At 36.3% G+C, this 18,545-nt stretch overlaps 1 protein-coding gene across 3 annotated transcripts in view; it reads left to right on the top strand.

Moving 5' to 3' along the window:
- IL6ST (interleukin 6 cytokine family signal transducer) overlaps positions 1 to 18,545 on the top strand; it is a 46,969-nt gene that overhangs the window by 15,695 nt on the left and 12,729 nt on the right. Inside the window, exons 3-10 of one of the 3 annotated variants that reach the window (XM_055145386.1) lie at positions 3,475 to 3,592; positions 5,719 to 5,796; positions 8,231 to 8,557; positions 9,929 to 10,049; positions 12,776 to 12,945; positions 13,398 to 13,552; positions 15,117 to 15,276; positions 17,957 to 18,039. In XM_055145386.1, coding sequence (XP_055001361.1) covers positions 5,733 to 5,796; positions 8,231 to 8,557; positions 9,929 to 10,049; positions 12,776 to 12,945; positions 13,398 to 13,552; positions 15,117 to 15,276; positions 17,957 to 18,039 — 1,080 coding nt within the window. In that variant the 5' untranslated portion in view covers positions 3,475 to 3,592; positions 5,719 to 5,732. Of the gene's footprint in view, positions 1 to 3,474; positions 3,593 to 5,718; positions 5,797 to 8,230; positions 8,558 to 9,928; positions 10,050 to 12,775; positions 12,946 to 13,397; positions 13,553 to 15,116; positions 15,277 to 17,956; positions 18,040 to 18,545 lie in introns of those variants that run through there. The other 2 variants (XM_004608440.2, XM_055145395.1) reach the window with 2 other exon arrangements.

Here is an 18,545-nt window from a genome sequence, read left to right as displayed (position 1 = left end):
TCCCATTACCATGCTACTTTAATTACTATTGCTTTGCATTGTAGTTTAAAGTAAGGGAGCACAGTACCTCATTTTTGCTCAGGGCTTAGCCCTGGCTCTCTGCTCATGGATCATTCTTGGCAGTATTTGGAAAAGCACATGCAGGGATGGGGATCAAATTGGGTTGACCATGTGCAAGGCAAATGCCTTAAACCTTGTACTATCTCTCTGATCCTGATATCTCTATTCTTGACTTTATCCTTCAGGAATGCTTTGTTCTTTAGGGTCTATAGAAGAATTCCACTCATGGTTTTCAACTGTGGAACCCACTCTGCCTTTTACAGGAAACTTCAAATCTCTGACTGTTAGGATCTACTTAATATGTATGACGTAGGCTCATGTGATATAAGGGAATTCAGATCCGGGATTCTCACTTGCTTTCATGTTCAGCCACCTGCCTGGTCCTTTCTCGCAAAGGTCACAACTGTTTTGCCATTATTATGTTGCCTGTGACCCCAGAGTTTGAATTCATGGTCCTAACCCTTGCTAGGCAAGCACCACAAACCACTGAGTCTATCTTTTGGGTCCCACTTTTACAGCTTATATACCTGTGGCCCAGTGAAAACAGAAATTTTTTGAAGAGTTCTAAGGCAGAAATAAATAACATAGTTAATAATATAATATTTCTAACAGTACCACTACATGATCCAGGCTTACCATGTGTTAAGCAGCAGTAACTTTTTCAGACCAGTTGAAAATTTCTCCTCTCTGTCACTAGTCTGTGGAATAGTGATTGAAAATCACTGTTTTAGTTAATATAACCATTTTAGCTATGTTAATTTAATTATGTTATTCTAATTGCGCCTGTACGGCAGAGCCTGGCAAGCTACCTGTGGCATATTCAATATGCCAAAAATAGTAACAACAAGCCTCACAATGGAGACGTTACTGGTGCTGACAGTGCTACAGTTCTTCTAATCTACAATTAAAAAAATAGATTAATTCTTCTAACCTATTTTTTCAACAACATCTTGTTTTCTCTGTACAGATATTGTATTTTTCTAGTGAAATTTATCTCCGGACATTTAATTCTTTTTCTTGTGATTATAAACTGGAAAACTTGGTTAATCTACTGCCACTCAGAACAATCTATAGAATTTATCCAGTATCTCACAATGTTCTTTTCTGTGTTTTCTCCTACTCCAAAATTTATCACTACTTGGAAATCTATCATCACAGACTATTTGCCTATTTTTGAACTTCATATAAGGAGACTTATGTCCTTCATATAAGGAGATTTATTTTGTGTCTGGTTTCTTCTTATGTATGAAATTCCATTTTTCTTGAAGGTACTTGAGATATATTCTTTCTTATTTATGATTCAGTTGTTTGACTGCCACATGTTATATCATTTATTCCCTGTGGATTTTTAGTAGCTTATGCTTTTTCAGCTTTTATGAATAAAATTTCTATTTACATACTTATAAATGTCTTTTGGAAGAATAGACACTTCATTTCTTTTGGCTAAGTACTTTGGGCATGGTTGGTGTGGTTTGATTGAGGTCTAGTTTATAGACATTAAAGCTCATCTATTTTTAGATACATTTTGTGAGGGAACAATTCCACACATATCTTCATTATTTCTGCAGTGCCTTATACATAAAACTGCCTTTGAAAAAAAAATGAGTGTCTTTCTTTTCAAGGATATTGGAAGGTAGAATGGTTGTCTCTCTGAGTGAAGGACAAATTTGCTTACATCTTTAGAAAATAGAGATACTGGTCTTTCTTCAGAGTAAAGGGCAGGCATGCTTGCTGCCATTTAAAAGACTTTGTTTTTTTAAGCTTAGCCTGCATATTATATGTTACCTTACTCTTTTTACAATGCTCTGTGGAAATTGGGTTCAGGCAACAGGCCCAGGCTAACACTCTTGGTATTAGAATGATTAATGAAGTCCTTTGTCTCTGACTCAGGAGCCGTGACTTCTAATATCCATGAAACTAGCGGGCCAACTGGTTAGTTTGTAAGTAGTGTAAAATCTGGCACTTTCACAATGTGTATAGTTCAGTGAATTTTGACCACATATAAAGTCTTACTTGTGACCATTACTAACAGGTCATAAAATATTTGTCGCCCCCAAATTTCCTTTGTGCATTTACATTGATTCCATTTCCACACCTCATCCCCAGCTAATCCTTGATATGCTTTTTTTTTTTTTTTTTTTTTTGCTTTTTGGGTCACACCAGGCAATGCACAGGGGTCACTCCTGGCTCTGCACTCAGGAATTACCCCTGGCATTGTTCAGGGGACCATGTGGAATACTGGGAATCGAACCCAGGTTGGCCATGCGCAAGGCAAATGCCCTACCCTCTGTGCTATCACTTCAACCCCTTGATCTGCTTTCTGTCACAGTTTAGACCACTTGTATAGTTACAACCTATAGATGCAACCTTTTGCTTCTTTCTTTATCCTTCCCTCCCTCTCTCCCTCCTTCCTTCCTTGTCTTCTTTGCCACATTTGGCAATGCTGTACCTTTAGGGATCACACCTTGTGTGCTTCAGGACCATATATGCTGGGGATTGAATGGCCATGAGTAGGCAAGTGCATTACCCACTGTACTATCTCTTCTATGTCTCTGACATATGTCACTTTTATGCTTTTATACCTATCACTGATTCATTTTCTTTACTGCTGTATGATATATTGTATGAGTATAGCATTGCTTGGATATGTGTTTATCAATTTACCAGTTGATGGACATTTGGGTTGTTTGCAATTGGTAACTATCATAAATAAAGCTGTGTTGAATTTTGTCTTTATGGGACATAAATTTTTCTTTTTGGTATTTGGGTCACACCCGGTGATGCACAGGGGTTATTCCTGGCTCATACACTTAGGAGTTACTCCTGCAGTACTTGGGGAACCATATAAGATGCTGGGAATTGAACCCGGGTCAGCTGTGTGCAAGGCAAACGCCCTATCTGCTGTGCTATTGCTCCAAGTCCCATAAATTTTTCTTGAGTACAAGCTTAGGAGTGAATGTGCCTAGTCTTATAATACACTTTTTTTTTTTTTAATTAAGACACACTTTTAACTTGGTAAAGAACTCTAAATTGTTTTCTTAGAGATTTTCAACTTCTCTATCCCTGTTCTTTAACCTTTGGTCCATAGACCCACACCAGTCTGTGGCAATTACATGGTAATCTGCCAAAAATTCTCCCTTCCCCAATCAGAGACACAGTATATGTCACCGTAACTAAAAATTGTAGTTTAATAGCACTGTATTAATAAACTACTACCTATATTGTTGTTTGTTTATATCTTAATCTTCAGCCAGTTTGCAAAGTGTTTTTCCTATTTTCTCCTGTCTGCAGGTATAAAAAGGTTGAAGAACACTGATCTCTATTATTTGCATTCCTCCCTGGGTAGATTTAATTAAAAACTTTTATTATGAGTTGTAACTTGAAAGTAACATATTTTTTTCTTCCTTTATTTAGGCACTGATTTACGATCCTGTGATAGTAATCTCAGGCATACAGTGTTCCAATATCATATGCACCACCAAAGTGACTGTCTTCCTTCACGTCCATCCTGCCACTCTGTGCCTTTTGATTGGTGAGTTTAGGCCATTCACATTAAGCAAGATTATTGAGATGAAGGAATTTATTGCCGTCATTTAATAGAAATTATGATTGTGAAGTTAGTTTGGCTTTTTATTTATTTTTGATCAGGGGAATAATTTTTTGGGCCACTCCCCAGCAATGCTCAGGGCTTACTCCTGGCTCTGAGCTCAGTGATCACTCCTGGTTGGCTCCAGGGACCATATGATGTGCTGTGGATTAAACCCAGATTGGCTTCATGCAAGGCAAACACCCTACTTTCTGTACTAAAGGAGGCCATTTAATACTTCTTGCAAAGCTAGCTTTCACAACTACGAATTTCTTCAGCTGTTTCTTGTCTGTAAAACTTTGTGTCATTCTTTTCAAGTTTGAATGACAGCTTAATTGGATAGAGTATTCTTGAGTGCTTATTTCATTCAGTTTTTTTGCTGTATACCACCATTCCCTTCTGACCTATAGTTTTAATTAATGTATCTAATGTGAGTTTGGGGAGGGGGGCACATTCTCTTTGTATTTCAGTTTTTTTTTGACTTGCTGCTCTCAGAATTTTCTCTAGCTTTGGATTTTGTCATTTTTATCTACGGTGTGCTGGAGTTTTTCTGTTTGAGGTGGTTATAACTGGAACTCTTTAAGCTTCTTGAATCTGGATTACAGCTCAGTGAGTTGGGAACTTCTTAATTATTATTTCTTCAACGAATAGTTCTCCTTGACTTACCCTTTTTCTTCCTTATAATTTTTACATTGATCCTCTTGAACTCATAATTTTCTGATATTTTTCATTTTTAAAAAAATCATTTGTTCAGCTTCTGTTCTTTACTGATGGTTTCTTGTATTGATAGTTTGAGCTCACCGATTAATACCTTCCTTCTGTCACTCTGCTACTGACTGAAGCTTCCAGTATGTCTTTTATTTCACCTACAAGGAGCTTCAGTTCTGTGACTTCAGATTGCAGTTATGTCATACCCTCTTTGCTTTATTGGAGGTCTGTACTGTCGTTTCTTCAGCTTATTGAACAGCTTCACCATGGTCACTCTGAAGTCATCATCTGAGAAATTACAAAGCTGGTGGGTGCCATAGGGATGTACAACCCTTTCACACTGGATTATCATCACTCTAATTTTGGTGGGCTCCTGCTGTGCAGTGAGGGATGTTTCTGTGCAGACATGGGTAGCAACCTCAGGCTGCTACTCACCAGTTCCACCCAAGCCCCATGCCACTGTGTGTTATGTCCACGTGGAGTAGAGCCTCTACAGCAAAGTCTGTGCCTCTGCATCTACTGCTTTTATACAAGATCCTAGTGACATACCCTTGCCCTGTTGCTCCAGATGGAGTTTGGGGGGAGGGTACTATCTTTTGGTACACTCTTTTGTCTTTGTCTGACACCACCTTAGAACAGAAGCCATGGCCTGAAGTGCTGCCTCAGCTTCTAAGCCTGTGGCTTTGTGCCGCTCGATGTCTGAAAGGCTGTGAGTGCATTTGTGGTCCACAGATTCACTGTTGTGTCACCTCCATCAACCTTTGCTTTTTAGCTTCTCTGTCTCTCCTACTCCTGTCACCATACTCTAGGTTAGCTTACTTGAAAAAACATTCTTCGGTGGAAACTCACATCAGTGATTTTAGCAGGTTACTGCCACGCTCTTTTCTGTAGGACCCTTGAGGAATCCTTTGATCCTTTGTTTGGTTGCATTTTTGACCTTTGTGATTAACAGAGCATCCTTCTCTGCCATCTTAGCCAGTCTCCCAAGATATTTTTAGTCGTCCAAGGATTCTTCCCCCACAAGCCATTTTTATCAGTTATATATTGTTCTTATGGTAGGTTTTACCTCAAAAATTTGTCTCTGAAGTTCATAACCTCACATAAGTATTTACTACTAGTGCAAGACTTTATAATGGATATGATTGCTCTTAATTAACCTTAAAGTATGTTAGATTTTTCAGCAATGTTTTAGTAATAATAATTCAGTGGGAATAAAAAAATATTCTACAGTCTCATAAAAATTTTTACTACGTTATGGAAAACAGCTGTACAATAGGAACAAAAATCTTTAAGTATTATATTATTATTTATATGTATGCAGTAAGAGAAGGAATATTAAATAATATTACATGTGTCTTTTACAGAAATACTTTGCAAGATGTTGGCGTTGCAGATTTGGAGTGTGCCTGCCTTGGCTCTTTTCCTCATCTCTGAAACTCTAGGTAAGGCTCATAAAATACCCTCATTACTTCCATTTGGGAAACAAGAAGAGTAAGAAAAAGGAATTGGCAACTCAAGTTGATGTGAGCAACCCCAGAAATAGAGTGTTCCAAGAGGCAGGCATTAAGGGAGAAAGACTATATATAATTATACAGTGTGTGTGTGTGTGTGTGTGTGTGTGTGTGTGTGTGTGTGTTTGTAACCCAGGATAGAACTTGGATCTGATTCATACAAAGTTTAAGCTTTACTTTGAGCTATGCCCTGTCTCCCCAAAAAAGTATAATTTTTAAACTTTTTGTCCTTGCTCATTTCATGAAATAATGAATTTTTTTAATTCAAAATTTTTGGTATAGTTCTATCCTGTGTGCAGTTTAGTTTGTGTTGTCAAAGGTGGGAATTGAAATTGAACACATTGAATGATAGAGATTAACTCTGTAAAGGCATGTTAGCTTTCAAAATAAAGAATTCAAGTAATGATTCTTCTCAATTTCATAATTATATTATTGTTTCATTTTTAACTGCTTGAGTAGGTCACCTCTGAGGGAACTGGTTAGGGTCCTTGCCTTGTATGCAGCTGACCCAGGTTTGATTCCCCAGTACCCCATTTCGTCCCCTTCACACCAACAAGAGTGATCCAGGAGTAACTCTGAGTATTGCTGGGTGTGGCTCGGGGAAAAAATAATTGTAGGCAAAAAAGAGAAGACTAGAGAAATAGAATTATTCCAAATAGTTGATCCTTTTATCTTGAGGTAATAGGGTATAAATAATTAAGAATGGGAACATGGAATAATCATTTTTGAACATGAACTCTGGCAGCAATGTGTAGGATAACTGAAAGGTCAAATAATTGTGTAATAAGATATCCCAGGCTTTAGCAGTCAGAATTGATGAGAAGAGGTTGCTAGACAAACTAAGAAATCCAGGGGATGGTGAAGTATCTCAATAGGGAGCACATGATTTGCATGCAGGAGCCCTAGCCCTAGGTTCTATCCCCAGCACCACATCGTCCCATAAGCACTGGTGCTGCAGGCAGCAGCTCATGAATACTGAGCCAGAAGAGGCCTGCCTACCACCCCAACCCCAGCAATAAATGTAAAACCCACAAGTCTTAGTGTCATGCCACTAGTTGACAGTGGGAAGAGAGAATGATTGATTAATTAGAGAAAGATATCTGGCTTAATTTACTGGGGATGATGCTGATAAGCAGAAGTAGAGAAATAGCAATTTTGTTCGTACTTATTATTTTTTAATTACTAATTGTAAAATACTTATAATATCTCAGGAGAATTGGCCTTTATTTTTGAGATAGGAGGGGTTTGAAGCACACTTACCAGGGTTCTGGGCCACTCAGGCTCTTAACTAGGGTTGGGGCCTGGGGGATTCTAATGGTGCTCTAGGAACTGTGCAGTACCAGCAGAGAACTGAAGTTAATTGCATACAACTCAAAGGCCTTAATAGCTGTACTGTCTCTGATTATAGGAGGTTATGACTTATGAACTATTGAGCACGTTGGAAGTTAGGGCTAGAGATAGAAATTCAGATATCAGCAATGACTAGATGATAATTCTAAAGTATCTAATTTCATATTTTTAAAAATACGTCTTATTCTTTAGGGGGATGTTTTGGGGTTTTGTTTTTTTGGGTGGGGGCATAGCTGTTTGTGCTCCGGGGTTTTTTTCCTGGATCTGTGCTCAGGATTACTCCAGGCAGGGCTTGAGGGGCCATATGATATGCTGAGGATTGAACCTGGCTTGGCCACATGCAAGGGAATTACCCTACTCACTATACTATTGTTTTGACCCCTCTTTGTTTTCTATTATGGGAGTTTATCCCATACAGTTTTAAAAAATTATATATTTGGCTATTTTGTTTTTCTGTTTTTTTTTTTCCTTGTTATTTCCTTTGTTGCCGAAATGTTCATTTAAAATTTTTTTGTTTTGTTTTTGGGCCACATCTCATAGTATTCAGGGACTGCTTCAGGAGCAGTCTTTGGGATTAAAATTAAATTGCACCACATAGCGCCAAGGATCAAGTCTGAATCTTTCACATGCCATGCATGTGTTCTCTAGTCCTTTGAGCTATCTCCGTGAGCCTGCTGCCTGAATTTTGATATATGAATGATGAGTGCTCTTTCCTTCCTCCCCATCCGTAACTCCAGCATCAGAACTGGAGTGGACCATTGACAGCTACTAAAGGTTTAATTTTATTCCCTGTGGTCAGAAGCACAGAACAGAATTGGTGGTGGAGCAGATACGACCATGCTGCAGACAGTCTCTTGTTTCTTAAAACAAAGTCAACCTATTAAGAGCTAAATCATCCATCTTTGTGTCTTTAGAGATGTTTTAGTGAAGATTGAGTGGCTGTATTGATGGAGACTATTATCTTGTACTTAGATATTTCAGTTTATTTTTTACATATATTATTGTTCCTTTTCAGGTCAATTTATAGAAACATGTGGTCATATCACTCCTGAATCTCCAGTTACACATACTCCTGAATCTCCAGTTATACAACGTGGTTCTAATTTCTCTGCAATTTGTGTACTAAAGGAAAAATGTATGGATAATTATAGTGTAAATGCTAGTCACATTTTCTGGAAGATAAACCGTGCTATTGTTCCTAAAGAACAATATACTATCATAAATACAACAGCATCTAGAGTCAAGTTTATAAATATGTCATCAAATGTTCAACTCACCTGCAACATTCGCATATATGGACAGATTGATCAGAACATTTATGGAATCAGAATAACTTCAGGATGTAAGTTTTGTTTTTGTTTTGTTTCAGATTTTGTCAGAACCCTTGAATTACATTGTCAATGATTGAACAGTAACATGTCAGCTCTTATTTTTTATTTTTTTATTTTTGGGGCACATCTGGTGATTCACAGGAGTTACTCCTGGCTTTTGCACTCAGGAATTACTCCTGGCGGTGCTCAGGGAACCATACAGGGTGCTAGGAATTGAACCTGGGTCAGCCATGTGCAAGGCAAACGCCCTGCCCATTGTACTATCGCTCCAGCCCCTGGCTCTTTATTTTTTAATTTTAATTTTTTTTTTTTTTTTGCTTTGTTTGGTGTTTTGGGCCCTACCCAGCTATACTCAAGGCTTATTCCTGGCTCTGCTCAGGGATATCTCCTGGTGTGATACTGGGGATTAAACCTGGGTTAGATGCGTGTAAGCAAATGCCTTACTCACTGTGCTGTCTCTCTGGCTCTCAGTTCTTATATTTTATTGGGAATATTTATTTTTAATTTTCATCATGATTATATGATAAGCCTAAAAAGTAATAGTTTTTTTTTTAATTTTTGAGAGTAATACAGTTTTTGTCTTTTCTAGTAGAAAATTCAGTTTTCTAGAAAAATATTTTACTTGAGATGATCCAGTATTATGAAATTGAAATCTATGAATGTATTATAATAGTTTTCAGTATCCCTTAATTGCTGAGAAAATATTACAAAGAAAGTAAAGCTGCCCTAAAAGGTAAATAAATACCAGAGAAGTAAATATACTGAAATAAATGCTGAATTCCTTTTATAGCAAAGTAAGTGATTCAGTATTAACAAGCTTATCATATTTGTTCATTGCAAAGCTATGATTTGGGCATTTGCTTTTTCCCTCAGTGTTCAGAAAAGTGTTACAAAGAAAACTTTTTTTTTAATTTAATTGCTTTTAACTAACATTCAAATATTACTTTATGCTTAATAGACAAATCAGTTGTTATGAGCCAGTTATAAATGAAAGTTCATGTAATTTCATAAATATTCTTTAATGTTATGATAGGTCTATTATGATAGGAATATGTATATTACCACCTAGAAGAAAGTTTGAGTTTATAGAAACTGAATTTTTAGTCACCAATTTGATTTTTTGGTCCATACCTTTTTTAAAATTTTTGAATTGTTGTGAGGGCACATCTGGTGTTGGTCGAGAGACCTGTGCAAATTTGGGGGAGTAAACCTAAGACCTTGCACATTTGCTTGTGACACTTGAGCCACATTCCTGGCCCTGTCTATACATTTTTATTTACTTTTTCCACCTAATTTACGTTATAAATATGTATGTTGCCTGTTATTTGTGCATGTTATTTGTGGATATAAAATATTTTGAATTACTGATTTTTCCCTTTTAGTACCCCCAGAAAAACCTAAAAATTTGAGTTGCATTGTGAAGGAAGGAGAAAACATGAAGTGTCAATGGGATCCTGGAAGAGAAACATACCTAGAGACAAACTTCACTTTAAAATCTGAATGGTAAGTTAGTTAAGCATTTTGTATATTGAATTTATGAAATTAATCATTGTGCGGGATTTTTTTATTTGGTAAGTAGTAATAGTGAAGGCATGTTTATTTAGCCTTACTAACATTTCGTTTTAGAACATCTAAAACATAGGAAATTAGATAGTTTAATAAATCTCCATGTACTCATCATCCATTTCTAGCAGTGATCAGCTAATAACCAATCTTAATTGATAAATGCCCCACTTGTACTTCATTTTTTGTTACACTGGGATCACTTCAGGGCCTGTAGTCCTGGGCCTCAAACCGCATTTGCCACATGCAAGGAAACTGCCTAACTCCTGCACTGTCTTGTACAGTTCACCCATATTATCTTGAATAAAATCAGACATTATACTTTTTGTAAATATTGTAGTACATATTTGTAAAAGATAAAGATCCTGTTTAGAAAAGCTTATGACCTACATTGGTACCCCCAAATACAACTGAAATTACTTTATTATTGTCACATTTTCAGTTAGTATTAATTTTCCCAGTTGCCTTATAAATATATGTATATATTTTTATGCTTGTTCAAATCAGCGTCTGAGTACACTCGCTTGTGTTGCAGATCGGTATGTTTTTAAACATAGCATCAGTATCTGTGTCTTTTAAGCACCAGGTTGTTTCCTTTTCTTTTTCCTTGAAAATCAGTTAAGGACTGAAGCAATAGCACAGTGGGTAGGTCATTTGCTTTGCACTCGGCCAACCCAGGTTCGATTCCCAGCATCCCACATGGTCCCCAAGCACTGCCAGGAGTCATTCCTGAGTGCAGAGCCAGGAATTAACCCCTGTGCATCGCCGGGTGTGACCCAAAAATAAAAAATCAAAAAATTACCTAAGATAAAGGTTAAACATATTAGTATTAAACATATTGTTAAACATTACCCTGTTCATTTATTTTCTAAATGTTGCTATTAGACATAGAGACTTGGTCAGGTGTGATTTATTTTATCCACCCTGAAAAAAATTTTCAGGGTTGTTAACTTCCGTATATTATAAAATTCTCTGGTTTTGCAAACAAAGAAAAGTCCTCAGTTGAAGAATGTTTCAGTCAGTGAGCTTTTATTAGGGGAAGGAGAAGGGGGACAAGATCTGAGAGTTGCTCAGTGGCTACTGCAGGAGCCAGTCCTGCTGGTGCTCGGGGACCATGTAGAGGGATCAGGCCTGGCCTCCTGCACACAAAGTCTGTGCTCTAAGCTATTTTTCTGGCCTGATAGTAAACTCTTAACATTCTCATTGCCTCTGTTCTCCAATAAACATTAAATATATTAGCTCTTATACTATATACTAAAATATAATACTATATACTATATACTAATTCTCTCCATCTATCAATTCATTTTTCCCTACTACAGTGTGTTTCAGACATTAGTTGACCCATTTTAATACTTCTCCATTTACATCATTGTATATAATTAAATGGACACTATAAATGTATTCTTACTTTTAAGTAAAATTTATGTACATCTCAGGTATCCTTACATATCTTAAACATATCATTCAGTGAGGTTTTTTTGTTTGTTTTATTTTGTTTGTGGGGGAGAGGGTGCTTATCCATTAGTGCTCAGGATTCTCATCTAATCAAGAATCATTCTTGGCAATGCTCAGGGGACTATATGTGATATCACGGATCGAACCAGGGTTAGTCGAATGTAAGACAACTACCTTACCCCCATAGTATCTGTTAGTCCCACGCAGTGAGCTTTGATTAGTGTTTACACCTCTGTAACTCCTGTCCAGATACAGAACGTTACCAGCACCCCCTCGAAAGTTTCTTCATGACTTTTCTAGTTAATCCCAGTCACAACCCTATCCCACCCAACTCACAAAGCAAATAACCTGACTATCTTCACCATAGATTAGTCTGTTCCAGAATATATAATTTTGGAGAAGACTCTGAAGATAGAGCATAAAGTTATCAGTCTTGGACCAGAAAGATAGCTTAGTGGTATGCTTGACATGCCAGAGGCCTGGGTTCTATATTCGACACCATCATGTGGTACCCTGATTACTGCCAGGGGTAAATCTCCTACACTAGAGGATGTGGCCCCAAAACAAACTCCCCTCCATCCCCACCTTAAGAACCTTCTAAATATTAATCGAATAAATATTTTAAATAATTTGGTGTTTTAAAATAAATATCAACATCAGTTTTTTTATCTGAGCAGCAAGAGTCATGCCATCATTAAACAGGTAATGCTGAATATGTATGAATTTGGAGTATTAAGACATTGAGTTCAAACACCCACAAAACTGCTTACTCCATACCACTAAGCTATCTTTCTGGTCCAAGACTGATAGCTTTATGCTCTATCTTCAGTACAGTGGGCAGGGCGTTTGCCTTGCACACAGCTGATCCGATTTCAATCCTCAGTATCCCATATGGTCCTCCAAGCACTGCCAGGAGTAATTCCTGAGAGCAGAGCCAGGAGTAACCCCTGAGCATCACTGGGTGTGACTCAAAAAACAAACAAAAAAAAACAAAAACAAAAACAAAAAACCCTCCGTTTTCAAAAATAGGCATTTTTTAAAGAAATTTTGTTTCCACAATCAACAATTTATTATAAACTTACTGGAATTAACTTATTTATTATGAACTATAATAGTCTGAGTTTCATCAAACCTTGTCAGGTAATTTTTTTCATTCAAATCTTTTCAGATCTGTTCTTAATAACTGATTCTCCCATTTTTGTATATAGGGCAACGGAGAAATTTGAAGATTGTAAAACAAAACGTGGCGGCAATCCCACCTCATGCACTGTTGATTATTCTCCTGTATATTTTGTCAACATTAAAGTTTGGGTAGAAGCAGAGAATGACCTTGGGAAGGTTATATCAGATCATATTGATTTTGATCCTGTGGATAAAGGCAAGTTTTACCCTGAAATTTAGAATTTATTAGAGATATACAATATAATTTATTAGAATTATTCATTTATTTTTAGTTTTAGTATGGAAACAGCATTATAAAACTAGAGCTCATCTATAGTTAGAGCTATTTTCACTTTTAATATCATATTTTGTTGCTTAAAACAATATGTCTCATAGCATTGTTGCCATAGTTAACGTGCTACTTTAAAAATTTTAATGTATATTTAATTTTCTTTGATATCTGAGCCCAAATGAATAGTAAGAATAATAAACTGACAAGAAAACCTAGTTCCTTTATAAACTTTGCTTCTTCGTTGTAGATGCTATGTATAGAATAATTTTAAGAGAAATTTATTCACTTCAGGAGAATGAAATCATAAAGCATATATTTGAGTTTCTGTAATAACTTATAAAAATAAATGACAAACTTTTTCTTCTTTCATTCTTTAGTGAAGCCCAATCCACCACATAATTTATCAGTCACCAACTCAGAGGAGCTTTCTAGTATCTTGAAATTGACATGGATCAACTCAAGTATTCAGGATTTCCTAAGACTGAAATACAGCATTCAGTTCAGAACCAAAGATTCTTCAACTTGGATCCAGGTAAACCAAAAATTACTACTCATCCAAACAGTCTTTCTTGCAACTTTGTGAACTAGAGGTTTCCAATCTTATTTAATGTATTGCATCCCTTTCAGAGAAAGAAATAACACCCCCTGGAAATCAACCTGCCTTTAAGGGGACAAGCAGAAAGCATCCCCTGATGATGCTTGAGACTCCCAGTATCCCCAGGGGCACATTAGTGTTACTACTTGGAGAAACTGCTGTGAAGTTGTAATTTTCCTCCTAGCTTTTGGTCACATCTGACTGTACTCGGGACTTACTCCTGGCTCTGTGCTCAGGGATCACCACAGGCAGTGTTCAGGTACCATATGTGGTGCCAACTATCAGACCCATGCTGGCCACATGCAAGGCCACATCCTACCCAGTGTAGTACCTCTTCAGACCGCAGTCATTTTTTGTGTATCTTAATTTTCAAGCCATGTGTGACATCTCTTTTTAGATCTGTATTTCAAGCAAGACTGAACAGAAAGACTTCCAAATAGAAAATAAAATTTTTCTGTGTGCAGTTATCTCTGCTACTGTAAAATATGGAAGTAATATAGATTAGTAGAACTGACATTTGGTGGAAAGTAAAAAGAGCACAAATAGTGAGAAGAGTAGAAGTAAAGAGATTTTGTGGGTAAGGTAGAACAGAACTTGATAACTCACCCATATGTCAAATTCTTCCTTGCCAACTTTTTCTTGTAAATGAAGTTTCATTGAAACCTGTCCACACTGATTTGTTTACATATTGTCTCCAGCTATTTTGTGCTTCATCCAAAGAGTTAATTACTTTGCCACAGACTCATCGATAGCCTGAAATATTTACTAGCGAGCCTTTTGTAGAAAATTTGCCTACTTTAAGATATAGGAAGGCGTTGGTTGGTGGGGCACTTGTAAGGCTGAAAAGGAAAATGACTGTGAATCCAAAGATGATGCTGCCAACTAAAGAAAAATATTAAACTTTGGGGATGGGGGGCAGGGATTGTAGTTTTTGTTTGTTTGGGAGATACAGCTGGCAGTGCTCATGTGCTAAAGGGTGTTTACAAATCGTTATGGGTAGTAGGAAAGCACCTGTGTTGAAAAACACCTAATTTCTTTACCTGGTTATAATTGTAAATGGAAAGTTGACGGAATTAGTTAAAACCCGTGCGTTCAGAAGAAGTCTGTCAACTTGGAAGGTCAGAACTTCAAAATGAAACATTTTCTCTTCTAAGTTCATAGGGAGGGGATTCTATGAGCACTGGGCATGCTCATGATGAAAGAACCTTGTCATATGTTACTGAATTTGGACCAAGTCACGTGAAAATAGTCTCTCAGAATTTTTCTCCTAAATTCTTATGGATCCATCTGAAGAGCTGTCTATATATAATATAACCTCATAGTGTATTTAATTAGGGCAGATTGTTTACTTAAAGATGTTTCCATACTGTAAACTTGACTGTTTTTGACTTTTTTGACTTGGCAGTAATTTCTGTACAGAGCTTGAGTTTAATTTACTAATCTTAATCTGTAAAAAAATATATATCAATGCCGTTTATTACTCAATTTGCTTTGCTTTCAGGTTCCTCTTGAAGATACACCATCTACCCGAACTTCGTTCACTGTCCAGGACCTTAAACCTTTTACAGAATATGTGTTTAGGATTCGTTGTATGAAGGCTGATGGCAAAGGATTCTGGAGTGACTGGAGTGAAGAAGCAAGTGGGGTCACATATGAAGATAGTAAGTAAATAAGTACACGAAGAAATAAAGCTGGGGCTGGAGAGATAGCTTAGCAGGCTGAGCTTACGCTCTCCGACGGGAGGCCCGGGTTTGAGCCACTGCACTTCTAGGAGTGAACCCACGAAGTACAAATCTGGAAGTAACCCTGAGCACATTTGTGGCCCAAAACAAAACAAATAAATTAAATAAAGCCCCAAAATACAACAAATAAATAAAGCTATTGGAATTCTGGCTTTGTCTGGTTTTAATAATGCAGACCTTTTGCTTCTTATTTGTGATCATTTTATTCAAATTAGTAATCAAAATGTAAATATCAACATGAATTATTGGTAATGCAAATATATTTATTTCCATATTGAGAAAATTATCATGAAATGTGTCTTAAAGGACCATTATTCTGAATCAATAAAATCATGCTATCAAAAAGGTATTTGTACATTTTTATCCATTATTTTTGTCTGCACTTTAGTATTTTGCACTTCTTAATGACATCAAGATGTAAATATCAACATGAATTATTTGTAGTGCAAATATGTTTATTACCTAATTGAGAAAATTATCATGAAATGGTGTCTTAAAGAACCATTATTCTGAATCAATAAAATCATGCTATCAAAAAGGTATTTGTACATTTTTATCCATTATTTTTGTCAGCACTTAATAAACCCCTGTTAAGTATCCTGGAGTTTATGGCTGGTTTATTTTTATTTTCTCCATGATGATGATGATGATGATATACATATATATACACATATAAAATAAAATTCAATAGTAATAAAAAGATATATGGTCTGAAATAAGATTCCTTCTCCAAAGCAGCTGTCATTACTAATTTTTTGTATTTCCATCAAGAAATAACTGTGGCACATAGGTTTTCCTTTCTGAACATTTCTCTTAGATCTCAGTGCCCAGTACTGTGACTTTTAACACCCATAGCCCATCCCCTGAGTATCAAACTATATAATTTCACTTCCAATTTTTCTAGAGATTAGAAAATGACATGATTTGAAAAATGTTGATGACAGGAAAAAAATCTCTTAAGAATCTTCTCTTTGGCTGGGAAGATAAGGAGATAGCATTAGAAGAGCTATGGTTCACTACCTGTAATACATGGTTCCCTGACTTCTACCAGGAGTAGCTCAGAAAAATAGAAAAAAAAAATCATGTACAATTATATATCTGTATCTCATCGTGATTCAATAAAAAGAAATGTAAGAAAAGAGGGGGAAATTTTGTTTTACTCTCCTTAATGCTAGAAAAAAAAAGGCAATCCTATCATTGCTTGGGGGACCATATGGGATGCCGAACCCAGGTCGGCCGCATGCAAGGCAAACACCCTACCTGCTGTACTGTCGCTTCAGCCCCTTGGCCAGGAATTCTTTCTTTTTTTTTTTTTTTTGCTATTTTGGGTCACACCCAGCAATGCACAGGGGTCATTCCTGGCTCATGCACTCAGGAATTACCCCTGGCGGTGCTCAGGGGACCATATGGGATGCTGGGATTCGAACCCGGGTCGGCCACTTGCAAGGCAAACGCCCTACCTGCTGTGCTATCACTCCAGCCCCTTGGCCAGGAATTCTTAAATGAGATTCTTCGGCCTTAATAGACAATTTGAGTCAGTTTGGGGAAGTCCCTGAAATACTTTGTTATAATTTTTGGTTCACACCCAGGCAAAATGCTGTTAGTGCCTCTACATTTTGTTATGAAATGGTACATAATCTCAGTCAAATCTGTGGCATCCAAATTTTATAAATTACTGAATAAAGCTTTAATTTAGTTAATAAAGCCTCTAATATCTATGTTAAGGAATATTATAGGCCTGGGGCTGAAAAGACAGTATAACAGGCAAGGTGCTTGTCTTGCAAGCAGCTGACCTCTGGGTGTGAGCTCAAAACTAATTTAAAAAAGACACTATAGTCCATATTCATAATATTTATTTTGGGATTGGAGGGAGTGATATAGCCTTAACTCTTTGTTTTACCATATATATTCATCTCTTCATGATCCACAAAGCACTGCTTAGATTTTATTCTGATCCTTTTTTGTTTTATGGTTATAAAATATTTGAAAAATCACTCCTACGGGAATTCTAAATCTGACGTTTTATAAAGTGCATCTGAACATCTTCGGCGATTATCATAGTAGTCTTGTGTATTTTTCTGTATCATTACTCTAAATATAGCATATAGGTAGTATACTACATTTTCTTTGTTTAAGTTTTTAATTTTTAGGTGTTTTAAACATTTATGATTTTTAATTTTTAGGATTAAGAAATAGTGGTGCATTTTTCATTATTGCTTAGGATATATTTGTACTTTTACAATTTTAAGATTAAAGTTTCATTGTGTTAAAAAAGTGCCAGGTATATCATCATGGTATTGGAAAAATTGTGGTGTAAAGAATCATATCATGTGGTTGAAATGAATATTAAGAAAAAAAGACAATTTCAAGAACTTCACTTTACTGTTATAAAGCTTATTTTTTATTGGGCCATACCCAGTGGTGTTTAAGGGCTATTCCTGGCTCAGAGTTCAGGTTTTTCTCCCAACAGTAGTAGAGGAACCATGTACCAGGGAGTGAAGTCATATCTTCTGCATGCAAAAACATAGGCATTAGTCCTTTGAGCTAGTTCCTACTCCTGCTAGGAAAACGTATTTTAAAATCTTTGTCTTTTCTTTAGGACCATCAAAGGCACCAAGTTTCTGGTATAAGATTGAGCCATCCCACACTCATGGCTATAGACCTGTACAGCTCATATGGAAGGTAAAAACATGCTTTTATATTCTGGTACATTTTAAGTGGTATAAATGGAGTAGTTTTTACTTAAATTTTTATTCTAATGTCAGAAAAGCATTTATCTAACTTTTTAATAAATAGCAGAAAGGTTTATACCATAGTTAATGAACTGTAAATGAATCTTGCAGTATTTCAACATTATTTTATGAAGTTCTAGAAGAAAAGGAACCTTGTTTTTCACTCTATTGAATTTTTTGTGAGTGCTTCATAGAGAATGAAAGGTTGGGGGAAGGAAATTTTTCAACAGGAATTATAAACTTTTTCTTAAATGTGTTACTATAATATATAATATTTAAATATACAAAATTTAATATTAGAGATCAAAAGTTGTATGTTGAACTAAGTAATCCCGCTTAGAAGACTACCTTCCCCCATACCATTAGAGACTTGCTGTCTTTTTCTCCATTCTGTTGTCTTAAAATCATTTTCTGAATTTGGAAAAACAAAAAGTGGTACACTCCATAATTATGCAT

This window comes from Sorex araneus, chromosome 1, assembly GCF_027595985.1.
Source record: "Sorex araneus isolate mSorAra2 chromosome 1, mSorAra2.pri, whole genome shotgun sequence".
Classification (NCBI taxonomy): Eukaryota; Metazoa; Chordata; class Mammalia; order Eulipotyphla; family Soricidae; genus Sorex; species Sorex araneus.
This window is presented reverse-complemented; position numbering and strand designations above follow the sequence as displayed.